A 21955-nucleotide genomic window follows, 5' to 3' on the forward strand; every position below is an offset into this window, starting at 1 on the left:
AACTATCGCTCGATTAAAACGACCCTCATCTTGTCTAAAACTCTCAAACCTGAGACTTCGCGGAGTCCCAGATTCCATGTGTACATTACATATTGTTGCACTTCCACAAATTCACCTTGCTCAATAGACTTCTTAATGATTCTTGTATCCCTTCCAGCCTGGCACATGGAAACAATTTTCCATCTGATACTGTACAAATCGCCTGCTAGTCATTCTTTTTTTTACCAGCTTTCTTACAACAACTGCCTACTAGGGACTCGAAATAGAGGAGATTAATGCTCGTATGTGTAAATTGAAATACCTTACCCAAGGATACAACGCCGATGCTAGAGTTTTACAATATTATTGTTGCCACTGACATAGCCAACGTTTCTTGAAATTTGTTACAAGACGAGCCAATGTAGCAGGTAGCCAACGACGAAACTTAAAATCCATCAACAGTATAACACCAAGACGTACGACGTAGTTCGGTATCGAGCTTAATCCGTTCGTGTTTGAGATGGACGCTCTACCAATTGAGCCACTTTGCCTTCAAATTGATATCATAATAATTGAAACGGTCGTGATTCGTTGATTCGTTGATTCGTTCCGTGATCTCCAAACGACGTACACGACCGAGACTATTCAAATTAAAAATTTGTCGTTTGATGTCTTGCCCTAGCAACCGTGTTGTAATTATGGCCGTAACGCCGTGTACCGCAATATCGCCTATCGCCTGTTTATCTTCAAGGTGTTTGTGTAGTGTTGGCAATTAACAGGTGTCACATTTTTGCCGATGTTTGGCAAGGGAACCGTTTCACAGGAGAGATGATAAACAAATTACCGGAGTGGGAACCGGTTGATAACCTTTAGGTTTGGAGATTTGAAAGAGAAGAAGGCATTGGTGCATAATATACAAATGTGAAATGTTGTGAAGGATAGTGCAAGACAAGGTTGACAGATAAACACAAGAAAATTTCCTCTCTCTCCCCTTCCCCCTCGAATATGACCAACAAGTAAATAGATAAATCAATAAATAAATCAGCGTCCTTTCACTTGCATAATACAAATCAAATACAGTGGCAGACAATTCAGATCGAAAAATGCAAGCCAAAAATTAAAAAAAAAACCCAACATTTTCACAAACCGCTGAAGACTAAAAACGTCTCTCTCTCTCTCTCTCTCTCTCTCTCTCTCTCTCTCTCTCTCTCTCTCTCTCTCTCTCTCTCTCTCTCTCTCTCTCTCTCATACACACACACACACACACTCTCTCTCTCTCTCTCTCTCTCTCTCTCTCTCTCTCTCTCTCTCTCCCATTTTGACCAGAAAACTTATAAATCGTAATACTAATACAATTTACGGTGCCCCCCACCCCACCCAACTATGTCCAACTCTTACACCCGAAATCTCTGTGAGAAGACGATTCTACATGGAACGCGTTATACACACATTGACACCACTACATTATTTATTGATGTCTTAGGTTTAAGTCTTCTTTGGAGTCTCCAGTTTTAGTCTTTTTGACAAATTGCGGTCACAGTAATCGATCAATATTCGAAGTAAAATATTTCAGGCCAAACTGGAGAAGAAGAAAATAAATATCTATATTGTTCAGTATACGACAGTATGCAGTATATACGATTTGGTGACGCCACATTATATTATTACTCTTAATATTAGTAATATTGTAAATGATTTATACCGCGCCTATTCCATATATAAACAGCTCTAAGCGCCTTTTCAATACAGATATCAATACTGCAATTACAGGTCAAACACAAAACATTCCTAAGCATTCATATCAAGAAAAATAAATTATACAACACAGACCGGACACTGGTTTTTAGTCTTATCAATTATTTTCTAATAAAATAAGTCTTAATATTTGTTTTAAACGTAGCTTCTGTTGGTTTGTCTACAGATTGTCTGATGAATGTCCACGAAAACTGTTGTAAGGATCTCAAGTCTTGGTGTGATAAAAGTCGGCCTCCAAAGGTAAATTATGATTTTTCAACTCTGTCTGACTTGTCCATTATAGCCTTTTTAACATTGTCGCCGGAGATTGATAAGCTACGGCTCAGGGCGTATATTGCGAAAAGCTTCAAACATTCATTCCTGCGCTAAGAGACACCATCAAATGACTTTTGTTGTTCTTATTATTATTATTTATTTTTATTAATGCTTGTGTCATGTTTACTTTAGATATTCCCAGCGCTTTGCTTTAAATTGTCCACTGCACGGCCTGAAAACAGTGCACCAAAGAGAATAGTTTCGAATTACTCCTTGCGAGAAGCAGAAAACCTCTCAGTCTGTTGCGCACTGAATAAGATTCGACGTTTTCTTTCAATTAGAAGCAGCATTATCGTCGAAACCATCGTTTCCGATCGTTGTGTCGTCTGTAATAAATTATCATCGATGGTGTCCTTGTGCCGACGCCAATATTTTGATTCGCGTAATGAAATGTGGGATAGTTGTCTACTTCTTTTTATCCTATTATTTTATTATCAAACACCCACGCTCAGCCTATTGCGATTTTCATTGTGGGGAAATACGTATGGTTTTCATGTCGGGAATTTCCGGTATCGAGTAAGCTGACCTAGAGTTGTATGCTCACTATTCAATATTGCCAAATAAAAATACAATAGGAAAACGCCTTTTATATTATTTCGGTCAATTTATGTTCACTCGAAATATTTATTAGTTCGGGTGTAAAAAAAGGATATTTAAAATAAATAAAAGTCCCTTTATTCATCCCTAAGGGGAAATTTTTCTTTAGGATTTCATCCAAGAGAAGACTGAATTAACCCAGGCGTTAGCCGCAGTGCAGCGCCGCAAAGTGAGCTATGGCTGGCGCAAGGCCACACAGCGCGAGGGTAGTTGAACTAGGTACCTTTCGGGTACGAAGCAAAGGCTATACCGCTGATATATATATATATATATATATATATATATATATATATATATATATATCTTTCTCTCTCTCTCTCTCTCTCTCTCTCTCTCTCTCTCTCTCTCTCTCTCTCAGTGACAGGATGGGTGACAATAACAAAGTTCTGACTGAATCCGACATTGCTTCTTTTTAACCAGGCACGTCCCATTCAACTCGGTTGTCAACGAGTACCTGGCTAAAGCAAGTGGCGTATTTAAATGTTATAAGAGTACCGTACGAAATAAATTACCGCTTACCAGGCAAATTGTACCGGATGTAATGTACATTTTGGTTCCTTATAGCTCTCTCAGTCAAGCTAAGTTAATCCCTTAAGGAATCCCCAGAGCTCAGAGTCAGAGCCCATGCTCAACCAGCAAGAGAATCAGCATTGACCCCAGGCCTAATCGAGGTTTTCTCTTTCTGAATCATCTGCCAACCCAGTAGTTATTGGGTAGCTGTTAGATCGGGCACAAAGTACGAACGTCTTGTTAAACGCGTAGCGTTAAACAAGTACTAACAATAATTTCTGCTACCATTTGGATAAAACGCCAGAATGCTGAGTAGAGTATTTCTACCAGATCAAAGAGATCCAGCTACCCAAACAGTGTTTGACTCACGGAGGGTTCAGAACATAGAAGTGTTGAGAACAATCCTTGACTGAACCCGAGATGAATACCGGTTTCTTTGGTTGTGAGTCGAGTCGAGGGCTCTATCAGTTGAACCGTCGGGACTTCACTATTGAAGTGTTAATTCAGAGACGTTGAGAGTAGAGGAGTCGAAGAGGGATGAGGAAACTGAAGAGATGGAGGAAAATGAGGAGAAGACGGGAGATGGAGAGCTGTATTTACTTGAATACCAGAAATACTTCTACTCGTCATTGTTACCAAATAACTCCCCGAAAAGTTCACGCTAACAACGACATACCGAACAACGACATAGTTATTCCCCTTGTCCTACATATCCTTTCCCGTGTACTTTCGGTTTTTATTGAGTTGTCTTTTGATATCGGAATGTCGGTATTATCGGTATGATGGTGGATTATTTTCGTCGCTAGTAACAGCTTTAACACCGTTTATTATTTTTATTATAATAATTTATATTTTCTGTCGGGGTTTCCCCCAAAGCGTTGCTTACAAGCAGCGTTCTGGAACCACAGACATAGCGAATTCGATGTTGTTACAGATATTCGTATGTTAGGATTGCCAAGAAGTATGCACAGGTAGATTAGTCCAGACACACCAACTGCTACGGATAATTCGTATGCTGCTAATTTTCGACACTCTGTCCCATAATATGCTTTTTTTTTCTCTTCTATTCAATAACATTTGTTGACAAGGAAAGTTTTATACTATTTAAGGACTTTAAAGTATTTCATTCTATCTTCATGTGGACTGGCTGTTTAATTTATAAAGATTTCTTTTCAGTCATAAACCCAAATCTGATATTGACTATCGGCAGGACCCCCCCCCCCCCCCACACACACACACAAACACACACCACTACCACACCTCGATCCTGAGAGAGTTACTCTAATTCCTCCTCTAAGATACCCGCTTAGCTCTGTTTACAATTTGTGTTGTTGTGGTATATTATAAGTACAGCCTTGGACTCACAACACCACCTAAAGTAGGTCTAAGGTGTCGACCCCTCAACGATATACATAAGAAAGGCATTTTGCATATATTTGCTTCGTCCTATTATCGGAGATGGACGTTAAATTCGAAGCCCCTCTTGTTTAAAGCAGCAATGTTTTGGTCCGGAAATTGTGCTAACGCTTAAAAGGTTGTATGTGTCGCCCTACATGCTGAATTATGCTGTTTCATCATCAGAAAATGAAGACGAAGCATAAACGCTCAGAGCACTGTGTAACTTCACTTTCTTCTTTCCTTCCTTCTTTAATACTGTTCTCGTATTTTTCTTGAACATTACCTACGAATATTTTTAGCCATGAGACAAGCCCGATATTTTTTATTTTTTTAAAATTTCAAGTTGGTAGGTCTGTGTTTAGGGAGTGATAGTGATAGTAGGTTAGGTATGTCAGTTCTAACAGGTTGGTTGGAGATGCTTGAAGTAACATTAGGTCGATGTACCTGTGAGGTAGGCAGAACTCAGGTGTCGACAGGTGGAAATAGAGTTTTAAATGATAGCTAATGGCACAATGGAATTTCAAGGTGTGAGTTGATTTTATCCCAGGTAGGAAGACATTAAACAGATATCGTTTTAATGTGGAATATTTTTTCTAACATCTTGGCGAGTGAAACAATAACAAACACTGGGTGAGGTTGCTTAGTTGGTCTATCCATTGATCTACCTACCGCCCGCTTATGGGAAATGAAATTCCTCAAAAGTTTGGGTTAGCAGATAATTATATATTTACGGATTTAGAAAATGTGAGGGGGGGGGGGGGGGGAATTAATTGTTGTATCATTCTCAAAGAGCAACAAATTATCTTCCAATACCTTTGCTTTGCCTCACTAAGGCCATGGTTTTAGATCAGCTAGGGCACAGCCCAATTTGGACCCTGAGTCTATGACCTAATATTATATTTTGCACTGTTTTCAATTTCCTGAGCTAAACGTTTAGTAAGTAAACCGCCGATGGAGATGGGACCTACAGAGCTAAGGTAGACTTCTGTGGTTGCACCATTTAATGCTCTGCTTCCGCTTAAGGTATGGCGTGTGTCATCAGTGAAACATTTTGTCGTATTGGAATGGCCACCTTTAAAGATCTCAGTATATAACTGATTGGGAAAATGCTTTTGGTCTTTGTTCCTCTCGCCCCCCCCCCCGCCCCCCCCCCCCTCGCCCCCCACCATCTCCCCAAAACATCCCGGGTTAGTTGTTTAAAAAAGAATATTATTATTATTTATCTTTTCTGTTTATTGTTTATTTTGTAGACCAAACGTTTATGTTACATTTTGATCCATTCAAACTTTTTCATTATTTTATTGCGAACGTTTTCCTGTTGGCGTGTCGGAGTGTTTGAGGCTGTTTGCTGGGTCGGATGTGATTCCGTTCTCCTACCCGCTCAAATCTGGACTCGATTAGCCTCAAGAATTATTATCGATTGGAAATTTGACCTTGACCTTTTGTAACCGAAGTGTCAAATGGAAATGTATTCGCAGGAAATCGGTGGAAAGGAAATACCAAGTTATTTGTTGTCTAAATGAAAATGCCAAGAATGTGTGAGGTATTTTGTGGGGATTTATCACTCATTATGAGGGGAAGGGGGGGGGGGGCGGGGGAGAGAGGAGTTTTTACAGGTTATCGATTGTTGATACATTGATTATCGATAGACTACAGGTGGTGTCTGCTAGAAGGTTTACATCGTTAAAAAAAAAAAAAAAGAAAAAAAAAAAAAGAAAAGAAAAGGAAATGAAAAGAAAGAACAACTTTCTCTGCAAGGGTGAATATTATATTATGTGATAGGCTGCAGTTGTGAAATGACTTTCTTTGAGGTTTCACAATATGACAATATGATGTGTGGCGGGTTTTTTCTCCCTTCTTTTTTGTATATATATATATATATATATATATATATATATATATATATATATATATATATATATATATATATATATATATGTGTGTGTGTGTGTGTGTGTGTGTGTGTGTACGCGCTTGTTTGCGGTTCAGAGGTAGGTAGACCTTGGCGATTATCAGCTTTGATAAGACTTCGGTCTGACTTGAAGGGCAAGGCTGGCAGAGTTATGGTTCCTTGAAGGTGTCAATGTTCCCCAGGTCGTTTATGTAGAAATACATCTACACTTTTGTTCACTGACAAATCACCTTTGCGGGTGGTTGGATGGGAGCATCACCCTTGAATCATATACCTATGCTGTTCGCATGGGTGTACGATCCGATAGTGATGTCGCTTCTTCTTCTCTTTACTAGCCTATCCTGCTTCTTTGGTTTGTGATTGTATTTTTGACAGGGGATATTTTTTTTCTGTAAATATTTTGCCTGTTTGTTCTTGGTTATTTATAATTTAGCTTATGATATCTTTAGGTTATGATTTTGATTTACATTTGTACTATTTTTGTTAGATTGCTTGTTTTTTTGTTTCAGCGGTCTCTCATATAACCTCAATTGTGTTGGAAGAGACCTAAAGCAACAAACAAACAAATCAACCCCCCCCCCCCCTCTGTGGCTGGAATATCGATGTGTCTCAATTTGTCAATATTCTTAAATCTTAAGACATCTGGCCAAAGGTGTTTGGGGGTGTCCAGCAATAGGCTTTTAACGAAATCGGGTCGAACGAGACGCCGAACCCGAACCCGAAAGGATAGAGCCTTCTCACGTGACCATGAACGAGATCTGGATAGTGAAGACTCTCAAGCGGTATGCAGCATCGGATCTAAGGTCACGTGATAGAGGATAGCTTGGGTTGCTGTTGGCTTGTGTTAGGGGAGGGGCGAGGTCAGTGTCATTCATATAATTGTGCACGTGGCGCTCTATTAGCCACTCCCACGCCTCGTTCTGAAAAAAGTCCGCGAAATTAAAGGGGAGGCAAGAGAAAATCAGCTGATCGTTAAAATAGTAACAGAAAAGTGGAGGTGCTCGGCAATGAATGCAAGAAAGACATTTAAAACGCCGTAAAAATGTTTAAAAATCACTTAATGTTATAATTACCATCCATAACAACCTGTCAAATTCACATATGTAAGATGTCAAGCCAAAATTAATAATAAAATAATAAAGAACACGATTGACCGGTGGTCCTTTGACTACACATGCATACGAGTACCAGAAATATTTTGTAAACAATGTAACACAATATAATGTGTAAGTTTCAAAGCAAATGCAACCACAAATAACATCAAAGAACAATGTGGGACTACTGTTTTAATTTCATAAAACCAAACGTATATTTTCTGCCCCCGATATTGAACATGTAGTTAGTATGTATCGTACAAACAACATTCGTTTAGACAGGTAGTCGGGATTCTAGCGCCAGTTTTATTTGGGCAACCATGATTGGGATTTCACTCAATGCACTTATTATTAATTATTATTATTATTATTATTATTATTATTATTATTATTATTATTATTATTATTATTATTATTATTATTATTATTATTATTATATTATTATTATTATATAATAATAATAATAATAATAATAATAATAATAATAATAATAATAATAATAATAATAATAATAATAATAATAATAATAATAATAATAACAATAATAATAATAATAATAATAATAATAATAATAATAATAATAATAATAAGCAGTTGAAAGGATATAGTCTTTGGTGTATAAGTGCATATGATCAATATTTCTTATAATAAATGCTTCAAAACAAAACAAAACTAAAAAAAAAAAATAAAGAATAAATGAATAAAAATATCTATTTGGGCATTTACTTACATTAATAGTCTTGAAAATCACAATCACAATCCATGAAAATTAAATATCCCAAAATCCGAAGAAGACATGAATTTAATCCAAAATCCAACACAGGAATGTATTTTAATAGGAGACAGATATCCTATTAATATTAAAACCATAGCATTACTTGCAAACAACAATACCCCACTCTGCGTTTAACGGGTCTGTGGCCGTCACATTGTAAATTGTGGCCGCATTAGGGTAATCGGTGTCCTAAAGACTGACATACTGACATACAATCAATGAGAACTATAAAGAATCCATTCTAGAATTCAACTACAAACTGAAAAGCATGATAAATATCACTCTCTCAAATAATTTCCTTTGCTCAGGTTCACTCACACTCTCCTTTATTGCAAAACATTGATAAGTGAGATAAAGTTTGTATTTCAATTATAAACTTAATCACATAACCTAAATGATGGAGAATAAAAACAGCTAATTATTAAAAAAATTCACAGATCAAGTTATCTATTTGAACTCCGCATATTTAGCTTAATTACTCATTGACCATATATTTTTTAAAATGGCATTGTTTCATTTAAACAAGACCATGACGCTTATGCCTGGACCGGGATTTCACAAATTCTGCTTTTGTGTTCCACTTTTCGAATCGAATGAATCTCTATCTTATCCGTTTATTTGCAAATTTTCTGCACTTTATAAATAAGACCATAACGCTTATGTCTGGACCGGTTGTTCGCAAATTCTGCCTTTGTGTTCCACTGTTCGATTAGAATTAATCTCTATTTTTTTCCGTTTATTTGCAAAGTTTCTGCACTTTATAAATAAGACCATAGCGCTTATGTCTGGACCGGGCATTCGCAAATTCTGCTTTTGTGTTCCACTTTTCGAATCGAATTAATATCTAGTCTATCCGTTTATTTGCAAAGTTTCTGCATTTTATTAATAAGACCATAACGCTTATGTCTGGACCGGGCATTCGCAAATTCTGCTTTTGTGTTCCACTTTTCGAATCGAATTAATCTCTATTTTATCCGTTTATTTGCAAAGTTTCTAGATTTTATAAATAAGACCATAACGCTTATGTCTGGACCGGTTGTTCGCAAATTCTGCCTTTGTGTTCCACTGTTCGATTAGAATTAATCTGTTTTTTCCGTTTATTTGCAAAGTTTCTGCACTTTATAAATAAGACCATAGCGCTTATGTCTGGACCAGGCATTCGCAAATTCTGCTTTTGTGTTCCACTTTTCGAATCGAATTAATCTCTATTTTATCCGTCTATTTGCAAAGATTCTGCACTTTATAAATAAGACCATAACGCTTATGTCTGGACCGGGCATTCGCAAATTCTGCTTTTGTGTTCCACTTTTCGAATCGAATTAATCTCTATTTTATCCGTCTATTTGCAAAGATTCTGTACTTTATAAATAGGACTATGACGCTTATGTCTGGACTGGGTATTCGCAAATTTTCCTTTTGTGTTCCACTTTTCGAATCGAAATAACATCTAGTCTATCCGTTTATTTGCAAAGTTTGTGCACTTTATAAATAAGACCATGACGCTTATGTCTGGACCGGGCATTCGCAGATTCTGCTTTTGTGTTCCACTTTTCGAATCGAATGAATCTCTATCTTATCCGTTTATTTGCAAAGTTTCTGCACTTTATAAATAAGACCATAACGCTTATGTCTGGACCGGGCATTCGCAAATTCTGCTTTTGTGTTCCACTTTTCGAATCGAATGAATCTCTATCTTGTCCGTTTATTTTCAAAGTTTCTAGATTTTATAAATAAGACCATAACACTTATGTCTGGACCGGGCATTCGCAAATTCTGCTTTTGTGTTCCACTTTTCGAATCGAATTAATCTCTATTTTATCCGTTTATTTGCAAAGATTCTGCACTTTATAAATAAGACCATGACGCTTATTTCTGGACCGGGTATTCGCAAATTCTCCTTTTGTGTTCCACTTTTCGAATCGAATTAATATCTAGTCTATCGGTTTATTTGCAAAGTTTCTGCATTTTATAAATAATAATAATTGTTCAAAATTTTACCTTACACCCGATATTACAAGTACAAGTGAGCCAGGTGAAGAAGATTGTCAAACAGTGTGACAGATGAAATAGGAAGAGAGAGAGAGAGGGAGGGAGAGAGAGAGAGAGAGAGAGAGAGAGAGAGAGAGAGAGGGCAAGAGAGAGAGAGAGAGAGAGAGAGAGAGGGTAAGAGAGAGAGAGAGATATTCGTTTTTTGTTCAAAATCTCTCTCTCTCTATCTCTCATTGCACAAGGTTGTGCTATTTACTACTATTTATCAAGAACAGCCAAGCTGGCAACCCAGTCTCTGTATAAACTAAGCAAGATGGCAACAGGGACCTCGCTCCTTATCCAATGCCGAAGCTTTAGTTTGAGTCAAACGGTTTTGTTAAAAAAAAACCACCCAAAATAAGTTCGTGTCGTAAGTGATGGAAGTTGAAGTCGGCTTATTATAAAATCGTTTTTATGGTCTGTTTGGATTACCCTTTTTAAATAGAAAAAGTGAATATAACATAAACTTGAAGAATAGGCAAGCTAAATGAAATTTAAATTGACTGATTAAATGAGTACGCGAGGCTGAGTTGCGAACGACTACTGGGTTCCGACATTCCGATCCCAGTGTCATTCATGTTCACCGTACCGTGTTACTGTCTACACACTACACTGCATTGTTAGTGACTGGTCATGTCTTTTTTGTTTGTATGTTTTACGCAAGCTTAATAAAAATTAAATTGACTGATTAAATGAATACGTGAGGCAGAGTTGCGAACGACTCATGGGTTCCGACATTCCGATTCCAGTGTCAGTCATGTTCACCGTACTGTGTTACTGTCTACACACTACACGGCATTGTTAGTGACTGGTCATGCCTGTTTTGTTTGTATGTTTCTTTTAATATGGGTCAATTTACAAAGAATAATAATAGAAATGTTCAAAACAAAAACTAGATTCACTATTACGTGCCTGTAATGAAGTGCTTTCCACAAACCGTGAGCGAGAATGATGGTGGAGGTAATGGCAACCATGTGGGTTTGTTATTGTTTCCTACCTCCGTCAACCCGCGCATCCAGTTGCGCACCCACGCTGATTCTAACCAATACAAAGAGAAAATTATAAATTGATTACAGGCGAAGGTGGGGGGAGGGGGGAGGGGTGGGGGGTTGACCCACAAACGATCGAGGTGTTGGGCTTCGGGTAGACCATGATACGAAATCAAAGAGAAAATGCCGCCGGTACTTGGATGGTGGAAATGGTTGGGGGGGTGGGGGGGGGTAGTGACAATCAGCATGGGATTAACATTAATAATATAGGCAATAGATGTGTATTGTTTGTATATGTTTGTGTGTGTGTGTGTGTTTGTGTGTGTGTGCGCGCGCGTGTGTGTGAAAGAGATTACACAAAAATACCTTTCTCGGGAGCTTCCAAATAATAATAATAATAATAATAGATCTTTATTGTCCATAAATATGGCAATTTGTCATTTAGTTACACTTGTTATAATGTTAAACGATAACTAAGATTGAACAGATATTTCACTCCTACTTATTTTCTCTCTCTCTCTCTCTCTCTCTCTCTCTCTCTCTCTCTCTCTCTCTCTCTCTCTCTCTCTCTCTCTCTCTCTCTCTTTCTTTCTTTCACACGTGCTATATACACAACATAAACATATTCATTTCGTTTTCAATTTGTTACGATTGTGGCAATTCGACACCAAAAATTATCATCATTATCAATTGGTCAGTTAATCTTACATTAAATAAATTAATCAGTTAATCAGTCAACGAATCAATCCTTGGTTTTTCTGTACCATATGAAATATTCAAAATTTTTATTGCTGATGGAACGAACGTTGATTTATACTTGTTAGTTCTACATTTAATCTGACAAAACCTTCTCCCAGATGGTAAAAGACTAAATTCATGGTATAAAATATGTTTTTTATTGTTGGTAATTGAGAATGCTTTCCTTTCTATTGCTTTTCCATGAATTCTTTCTACTCCATCAAGAGGATGGTTTATTATTTTTGATGCCTCTTTGATAGATTTTGAAATTTTTGATTTATCTTTAAGTCGGCATCCTCCAAACCATATGGTGCAGCCAAACGCAATTACACTTTTAATCAATGAGTCATAAACTCTTAACATAGTTTTCTTCCTTACTTGAAATGTTCTCAATTTCCTTAGGATGTATAATCTTTGGGCAACTTTCTTAGAAATTATATTAATATGTTGAGAGAAATTGAGGGAACTATCAATGGTTATTCCTAAATATTTAAAATAGTCAACTATCTCAACATCATCTTTACCGATCGCCACACACTTTAAGTCGTTTTTATTTATTATGATTACGTATACGATAAATTTGAAAACCACATTGTTTGAATCAGCTTGAAAAAAGGAGAACATTTATCTTTGTTTCACAAAAATAGGTTTAGAAATAAAAATTTTTTCTAGTAGATTGATTTTGAAAAAAATATTGCTCAATTTTTTTAATTTAATGATAGTTTCTTTATTTTCCGGTCGGTTTTCTTGATTTATATCTCATTTTTCAATTCTCAATGCGACGAGCACACTGATGTATCTCGTGTGATTCAAAAGCGTTGTTTGTTTTTTAAATATATATATACTGAGAGTCCTCACTAATTAATTCCTGAGCGTTGATATGGTGACGCAACTATTACATACAAGACCTTGCAGTCGAGTTGGCAGGGCTTTTGGGTTACACAATCACTATTTACCCATCGGTCAGCGGTACTCTTTGATGTATACAACACTCACCGCCTTTACGCAAAGCCGCCTGCCCATAAATCAAGAGATGGTCTCCTAACTGTTCACAAGCGAACTGTCAAACGAGCAATCGATGATTGGATAAGAATCTCAAGATCTCATATAATAAGGTAAGTTTTGGAGAGGTGATATCCCCCACCCGTTATCGGACAGAACTTTCATTGCGTTATATCATTTTAGCTCCGCCTCCTCTTTCTATTCCGGAGTGACGAGATTAGACGAGAGGACGCGAAAAAAAACTGATCACGTGATCGGTAAGTCGTTCGTTCGGTGTCCGTTCGGTGAGCAACTATAACTCTGTAATATTCTGTCTGAACGCATGGAGAACTTTTGGCGGTCGACTCCTCGGCCCGTTTGACTTGCTTTCAGAATACTGATTTCGAATTTCATTTCATTTTGTTTGAACCAACGTATACTAATTTGAACGTGTCGAATTGAATGGTTTGGAAATAAAATACACGAAATTAAAAAAGAAAAGGAATAAAAATAAAAACAAACAAATAGACAGCTTCAAACAAGGATTCAACTATGCGCCGAGCGAGGCTTGAACCCAGGACCTTTTGAAGGGGGGGGGGGGGGGGGGGTGTCTTTGTAAATTTTACGAGGGATGGGGTAATGTCAACTCACTTGGCCCGCATCCAAAGTATATCTTCTGTGACAAGAAAAAATTAAAACCAATTCCTCAATAAACACACACACGCAGACACACACACACACACACACACACACACACACACACACACACAGAGAGAGAGAGAGAGAGAGAGAGAGAGAGAGAGAGAGAGAGAGAGAGAGAGAGAAAGAGAGAGAGAGAGAGAGAGCGGGTGGTTGGATGGGAGCATCACCCTTGAATCATATACCTATGATGTTCGCATGGGTGTACGATCCGATAGTGATGTCGTTTCTTCTTCTCTTTACTAGCCTATCCTGCTTCTTTGGTTTGTGATTGTATTTTTGACAGGGGATATTTTTTTTCTGTAAATCTTCTGCCTGTTTGTTCTTGGTTATTTATAATTTAGCTTATGATATCTTTAGGTTATGATTTTGATTTACATTTGTACTATCTTTGTTAGATTGCTTGTTTTTTTGTTTCAGCGGTCTCTCATATAACCTCAATTGTGTTGGAAGAGACCTAAAGCAACAAACAAACAAAACAAACAAAAGAGAGAGAGAGAGAGAGAGAGAGAGAGAGAGAGAGAGAGAGAGAGAGAGAGAGAGAGAGAGAGGAGGAGGAGAGGGGGGGGGGGGGGGGGGGGGGGGGGGGGGGGGGGGGGGGGGGGGGGGGGGGGGGGGGGGGGGGGGGATGATGATTGTACTTGTAAATTTCTGTATTTTTAATGCTTGGAGCCACTCTGAGTTGATACACAAGCATGGATTCAGGATTCAGTACACAAGTGTTTAGATAGGATGTGCGTGTCGTCCTTGGTGCACTTAGCTTGTAAAACCATCACAGGTGTGAACACGGTGTTTGATGTCGGGGATGGATAAAGAGATCAAACCGTGTTATGTGTACACTCTAGATATATAGAAATCTTTAGTATATACACAGTGTGCAATTTGCCTTTATCCTTCGTTCTTAACCCTGTACCCTGTAACGACCTGTCTGAATTTTTTTTTGGATAGATTATAAATTTTCTCTCCCCCCCCTTCTCGCCATGTCCACACAGCAGTGTTTGAGAATCAGGGACGGATATTGATAGATCTGGCGAAGAGTACGTTTCTATTAACTGGAATCCTCTCCAATGGGTAGAAAGCAATTGTTATTGTCGGTTCAAGGCTGAAAAACGAACAAACGACAAAACAGAACAAAAAAAAAAAAAACACCATAATACAAACAAACAAACAAAAGATCAGCAGCAACAAACCAAACCTAAGGTCAATGCACAATGTCATTATTATTATTATTATTATTATTATTATTATTATTATTATTATTATTATTATTATTATTATTATTATTATTATTATTATTATTATTATTATCATTATTATTATTATTATTATTATTATTATTATTATTATTATTATTATTATTATTATTATTATTATTATTATTATTATTATTATTATCATCATTATTATTATTATTATTATTGTTGTTGTTATTATTATCGTGCGGCTATGTGGTCTAGTGGTATGACACTCGCTTTCGGATCGGAAGGTCCTGGGTCCTTGGAGAAGGCTCTTTACTCATGATCAAAAAAAGCCCTGAAAACACATCTTTTCAGGAAATATTTACTTAATTGAATTTTAAATGTATTGTATATGACATTTATATTGATGATGTATTGATGCCCTTTAATGCTCTTAATTGTTTTGATACCTTGGTTGAATGGTTTTTTATTTTATTTTTGTTTTTTGTTTTTTAAGCGCTTTGAGGTTTCGACGAAAGGCGCTATATAAATATGCTTATTATTATTATTATTATTATCATATTTTCTCACCGTAATCAGGTGTAAAATGAGTACCTGGTCGTTAACACCGTTGTCTATGTCCGAAAAAAATTGTAATATTGCCTAAAAGGGGTCATGTCCCGTCCTATATGTTAAATGTTGCTGTCGGTCAGGAACCTCTTGTAAAGCGCTTTCAGCACGTTTAGTGGATATTGCGCTATATAAAAGCTCAATTATTATTATTATTATTATTATTATTATTATTATTATTATTATTATTATTATTATTATTATTATTATTATTATAATTATTATTATTATTATTATTATTATTATTATTATTATTATTATTATTATTTTTTATTATTATTATTATTATTATTATTATTATTATTATTATTATTATTATTATTATTATTATATTATTATTATTATTATTATTAAGCAAAAGCCCGCGGAGATAAAGCTCACCATAACCGATTTCTTTAATAACTTGCTTCACTTGAGCTTTAGACTGGAATAACACTTAATAGGTTTGTAAATTACTTTATCTTGTGTAGAACCGGTAAACCAATAGTAACTATATAAAAGTTTTATTAATTTTTAATATCCCTTCCATATTGTTCATTTTCCCCAAATACGTTCCGCTTGTGGAACAATTTACTTGTTGTTATCAAGCATATTATGAGCTGTATTGAGAATTATAAAGATGTACTGCACACATCAGGAAAGGACCACCGGGTGGGGGTGGGGGGGGGGGGGGGATTAATCGGCCCGTATCGTTAAGTCTTCAATAACCGCAAAAAAAAAATAAATAAATAAAATTATATAATATATATATATATATATATATATATATATATATATATATATATATATATATATATATATATATATATTAGTAAAATTAACTCCTTAATTAGCACAGAGATAGATAGAGAGAGAGAGAGAGAGAGAGAGAGAGAGAGAGAGAGAGAGAGAGAGAGAGAGAGAGAGAGAGAGAGAGGGGGGGGGGGGGTCACTGTTAGCCCCTAGAATCAACAGGCACGTGCCCACACTGGCTGTGTGTGCGCGTGCGTGCGCGCACGCGTTATGTGTGAATAGATCGCTGACTCTTGGATTCTTCCATGGACGTGAGTGAGGAAGGTGAGAAAGTGAGTTGTGATGGCATAGCACCGTCGTCATGAGTAAAGCAACGGATCGTATTCATTGCTGTGACGTATAGGCCAGGACGAGTAGAGAATGCCAGACAGATCGCATTGTTTTTACAATCGTGAATATTATTCATCATTTCTTATTATTTCCGTTCTTTCAAAATTTAATAGTTATAGATATATTCCGTACTCCTGGGAAAAACCCAACTGTGAAAGTTATTATTTTTCCACTTGATGTTCGACAAATAAATAATTTGCTAGTGTGTGGATTTAATTAGGATTGTCGTAACTGTTTGCTGTGGGTTTTCCCATTCCTTTAAATGGATTAATCAATTGGTGGTCGTCTTTGTTGAAATGTAGTTTCTTGGAATAAATAAAAAAATACATTTTGATTGCAGTCTGATGGATTTGTCCTTTATGGTAAGGAAAACCCCAAAAGTGGATGATGCTATTGACGATTTATTTGTTTTTCTTCTCTTCTTTGATTACGTAATTAGTAATTGTGGGGTTTTTTTTAATTTTAAAAGGATTGATACAGACGAGTGTTTCCTGACAAATTGTTTATTCTGAATTTCCCTCGGTACCATCTCTAAGAAGTCAAATATGCGTGTAAGCTTTTTTCTTTTTCCTGGATGACTGGGTGTTTTGTGTTTTGTTTAAATAAGAAAGGAGAAAAGGATAAATTAGGTTTTTTACCTTGCTATTATGAAAGCTTACTTTCAATAGAATGGTTCGGTATTTACTAAACAATCATAGAGCGCCACGAAGAAATAATTATTCTTTCGAAACTGGCAAAACATTTAAAAATAAAAAATATTTTGGTCGGTAAACGTATACATCAAAGATCGATCAGTTAACTTGAGACTTGTTAAAATCTTTTCAAACTTGAGACTGGAATAAATACTCCTTCCTTCTATGACTTGCTTGATAAAAGGTTTTTTTTTTTGTCATTGTTGACAAGTTTGAGTTATTTTAATTGATCGATATTTTAAGTAACAGTTTTCAGGCCAAAATAGAAAAGAACTGTTTTGTCAGCGTGCAGCAGCAGGTAATAAGGTTTACTTGAATGCAATTGAGAAGTCCCATCCTATTTAAGTAGTTTGTTTTGATGTTCGTGATTCTGTTCACCAGAGAACTGGAATAGTAAGATGCGCTTAATCGGGGATATAGTATTTGATATATAATAGATAGAATGCTGTCGACGTAACATCGTTTGTTTTTGTTTTTTAAATTTCTTGTTTTTAACCAACCAGAGAGGTGATCGGTTCTTGTCAAATTCTCTTCAACGGACAATCAGCAGTTAAGGTTGCATCTAAGTCTGTGTCTTAATTACAATTGTTTTGCTAGTCAAAACTTGTGTACATTTTACTGAACCACATACTCTCAATAATAATTATATCATGAGGCGATAAGAGCAAAGGCTCACAATTGTGGCTGGCAAAAGAATAACACAAATTACCACAGTCATACAAACCTGTAAATAATTTTGATTACTTTTAGTATATTAGATCTAATGGGGTAAGATTTGACCACATTTCCGGCTGGTAAAAACAATAATAATAATAAACGAAAACAAAGTAGGAATGTTATGTCAACTGCTTTTTATATCATATGAATAGAACAAATAAGTCGTTGGCCCATACAGTCGATTGTATAAATAAGTTGGCCGTGGTGCCGTGTCAATTTGTTCAGGATGTGTTTTGAAAAGAAAATTGTAGATACTCAGTGTTAAAGGAAGAAAACTATTATTTACTAGGCGTGTTCGGCTTTAAGTCTCGGCTCGTGTTGAAAATTCCAATCTTCTTCTTGTTTCGTTATTGTTGGCATTCCTTTTATTTTGATGTTTGCAGTGGAATCCAGTGTTAAAGTGGAAATTTCCGTGACGGTTTCTTCAAACTGATTCAAAATACAGGGACGATTAGAATATATTATTTGTGTGTTCATTGAACAGCTGTTTTCATGGATAAGATTGTTGTGGTGACAAAACACGAGATTCCAGCTGTGCCCATAATATAGATTTGAAAAGGACGTCTAGAAAGACCAATAACGGTTTTTAGGGGGCTCAAGGTAAGGCGGTTTATCGATCGCTATTCTTGATGGAATAATGGCAGGCAGAGAACGTTATGGACCAGGATAGTGTTGAACAGATTGGTAGTCGTGTTGAGTGTCAAAGAGTACCATAGATCTGAAAACGATAAGATAGATACTACATACACCATTACGAGGCAATTTAGTGATCAGTTAACATCTACGGAAGACAGGCAGGCAGTGATTATTTGCGGGTTAAAAAGGACCATAGATGTTAAAAGGATATGATAATCTTAGATGGACTAACAACGGTTGCTTTGTGACACAATCTCTGTAACTGACGGAAGGCAGGCAGGCAGTCAGTGATTGTTTTGGACAAGGAAAGGGATGGTGCTGGATCGACGGGCAATCATGAAAAGTGTTATCACTGTAGGTTGAATTGATTTTTTGTTTGCTTGTTTGATTTTTTGGGGGTTTTTTTCTTGTTTGTTATTTGTTGTTTTGTTTTTTGATTTTTGTTTTTTGTTGTTTTTTTTTTTGTTTGTTTTTTCTATATTTTTTTCCTTTTTTTTTTCTTTCTTTTCTTCTTTTTTTTTTTTTTTTGGGGGGGGGGGGGGGGGGGGGGCTTTCTTTTTCTTTTTCGTGTTGCGGTTGTTATTGTTGTTGTTTTATTCTATTTTATTTTTTTGGTCGTCATTTTGGTTGACGTCATCGTCGTTTGCTACTGTCATGATTGTTTTCTGTCTGTTAGTCGCCATCACTTGTGGAAATGTTCATAAAATTCCACCATGTTTTCTTCCTCCTTACGTTTCCTCACATCCTCCTTCTTCAAATTGGCTCAGCTTTATACCTTCCTTTCCATTTTTCCTCTTCTCCGTCTCCTCCTCCCCCTACCCTTCCCCAATTACCCCCTCCTTTCTGTCATCATCTTTCATTTCCCCTCAGTCAGGCATACATCACAACAGCATTAGAACGCCATGTAAAAATATCGTAACATGAAGAGTTAGATAATCGATCCTGCGTTTTCATGAAAATGATATTTTAAAAATTGTCTTTTGAATTCGGAGCAAACATCAATACCACGCCATTTACAGACCTGCCTACTTATACAACAAATTCGTAGAATTACGAAATTTTGGCTCCAATTTCAGAACTTCACGAGGATCTAGAAGTCATTAAAACTCATTGAAAATGAAAGTTGGTGTCAAAGTGCAAAATATTAAGGATTTTAAAGTGTTATTTAATCATTGTGAGGGTAAATTATTAAATCTGTAATGTTAACTATAGCAATACAATTTCTGTCTCCTAAAAACTACGAATTTTTAACTTTTCAGCTAGGGTCTGCATTTACCAAGCTGAAACAAACAACGGTTAAAACCCCCCAAACCAACACCAGCGACAGTTTATTGTCACTTTACTATACTTTTAGCTCATTAACAACAGTGGGACATAGGTTCTTTTCCTACAATAATTTATTTTTATATAATTATAATATTATCAGGTCTTGGTCTTAACAACAAACTGCACGCCTAACCGTTTTAGTTTTCTCCCAGGCGGTTTGGCCTTTATTGAAGCGGGTCTCATGATATCCTGGAGTTCGATTTAAATCGGAATTTTGCCTGGAAAGGGTTAAAATAGTTTAATACATTTTAAAGATCTCTTTATCGCCACTTAAACCGAGCCATTAAATTGCTTTGAAAACATATTGTGTAAGCCATCTTTATTGTTTTGGATTACGCGTGTGTTTGGATGTAAATGGCCTAGATCTAGCTGTATTATGGGGCTTTATTGTGGTCTTGTGGTCCGACGCCTGTAGGTCCCTGTTAGGCGCAAAGTCGAGTCCTCGGAGAGGGCTCTTTCCTCACATTGTTTCACGTGCACCCAGGTGTGAAATTACTGCCTGGTCGTTAACAACGTTGTATTTATTATCTGTCGATAAAAAAAAAAAAGATAAATATAAAAATAATTGTAAAATATATAGAGTCCTACATGTTGAGTGTTGCTGTTGGCTTGATACATCTTGTAAAACGCGTTTTTATTTTGTTTTTGTTTGTTACTTTGTGTATATGTGTGTGCGTATTTTTTTGTTTTTGTTTCTTTTTATTATTATTTTTTCATAATGTTCTTATTGTTGTTGTAGTTTTAGTTGTTTTTATTTTATTTTATTATTATTATTTTGAATTTTAATTTGTTTATTTGTTTTGTGTTGGGTATTTTTTTTTTTTGGTGGATTATTTGTTTGTTTGTTTTTTTTAAGGGGGGGGGGGTGTAAATATCGTACACAGGCAAGCACTATTTATCCGCTCTGACGAGATATTTATTTCATGTATCAATAGACTAAAGTGGCACCACAATTGTCAAAAAGCGGCAAACCTTGAATTTCTAAAGAAGTAGTTATTTTTTTTTCAAAGCATATATATTGTTGTGTCGCCCAGTGTTGACACATTAAAATGTGGTATATACACAACTCTTAATTTTAGAAGTTTCATTTGATTGTATTATTAAAACCCTCAGTTTTTGGAGTGGAAATGCATTTCTATGTAAAATATAAATTTTTCCTCTTGTTCTAGCTTCCGCTAGAAAAAATATTAAATAAATAGATGAATCAATAGGGAAATGTAAATAGATAAATAAATACATGAATAAATAAATAAATAAATATTTTTTAAACAAATAGATAGATAGATAGATAGATAGATAGATAGATAGATAGATAGATAGATAGATAGAGAGATAGATAGATAGATAGATAGATAGATAGATAGATAGATAGATAGATAGATAGATAGATAGATAGATAGATAGATAGATAGATAGATAGAATAGATAGATAGATAGATAGATAGATAGATAGATAGATAGATGATAGATAGATAGATAGATAGATAGATAGATAGATAGATAGATAGATAGATAGATTTGATAGATAGATAGATAGATAGATAGATAGATAGATAGATAGATAGATAGATAGATAGATAGATAGATAGTATAGATAGATAGATAGATAGATAGATAGATAGATAGATAGATAGATAGATAGATAGATAGATAGATAGATAGATAGATAGATAGATAGATAGATAGATAGATAGATAGATAGATATAGATAGAATAGATAGATAGATAGTAGATTAGATAGATAGATAGATAGATAGATAGATAGATAGATAGATAGATAGATAGATAGAATAGATAGATAGATAGATAGATAGATAGATAGATAGATAGATAGATAGATAGATAGATAGATAGATAGATAGATGATAGATAGATAGAGATAGA

The 21955-nt window shown here is 35.8% G+C and overlaps 1 protein-coding gene across 1 annotated transcript in view; it reads left to right on the top strand.

The window, feature by feature from the left end:
* Nucleotides 1-21955, top strand: part of LOC144964703 (uncharacterized) — a gene marked incomplete in the record, with an annotated part of 278871 nt that overhangs the window by 215342 nt on the left and 41574 nt on the right. Inside the window, 1 exon segment of the mRNA XM_078899236.1 lies at nucleotides 1901-1974. Within this exon segment, the coding sequence (XP_078755362.1) occupies nucleotides 1901-1974 (74 nt within the window).

The sequence above is a fragment of the Berghia stephanieae genome, chromosome 2 (genome assembly GCF_034508935.2).
Source record: "Berghia stephanieae isolate SIO BIC M18660-M18661 chromosome 2, UCSD_Bste_1.3, whole genome shotgun sequence".
Classification (NCBI taxonomy): Eukaryota; Metazoa; Mollusca; class Gastropoda; order Nudibranchia; family Aeolidiidae; genus Berghia; species Berghia stephanieae.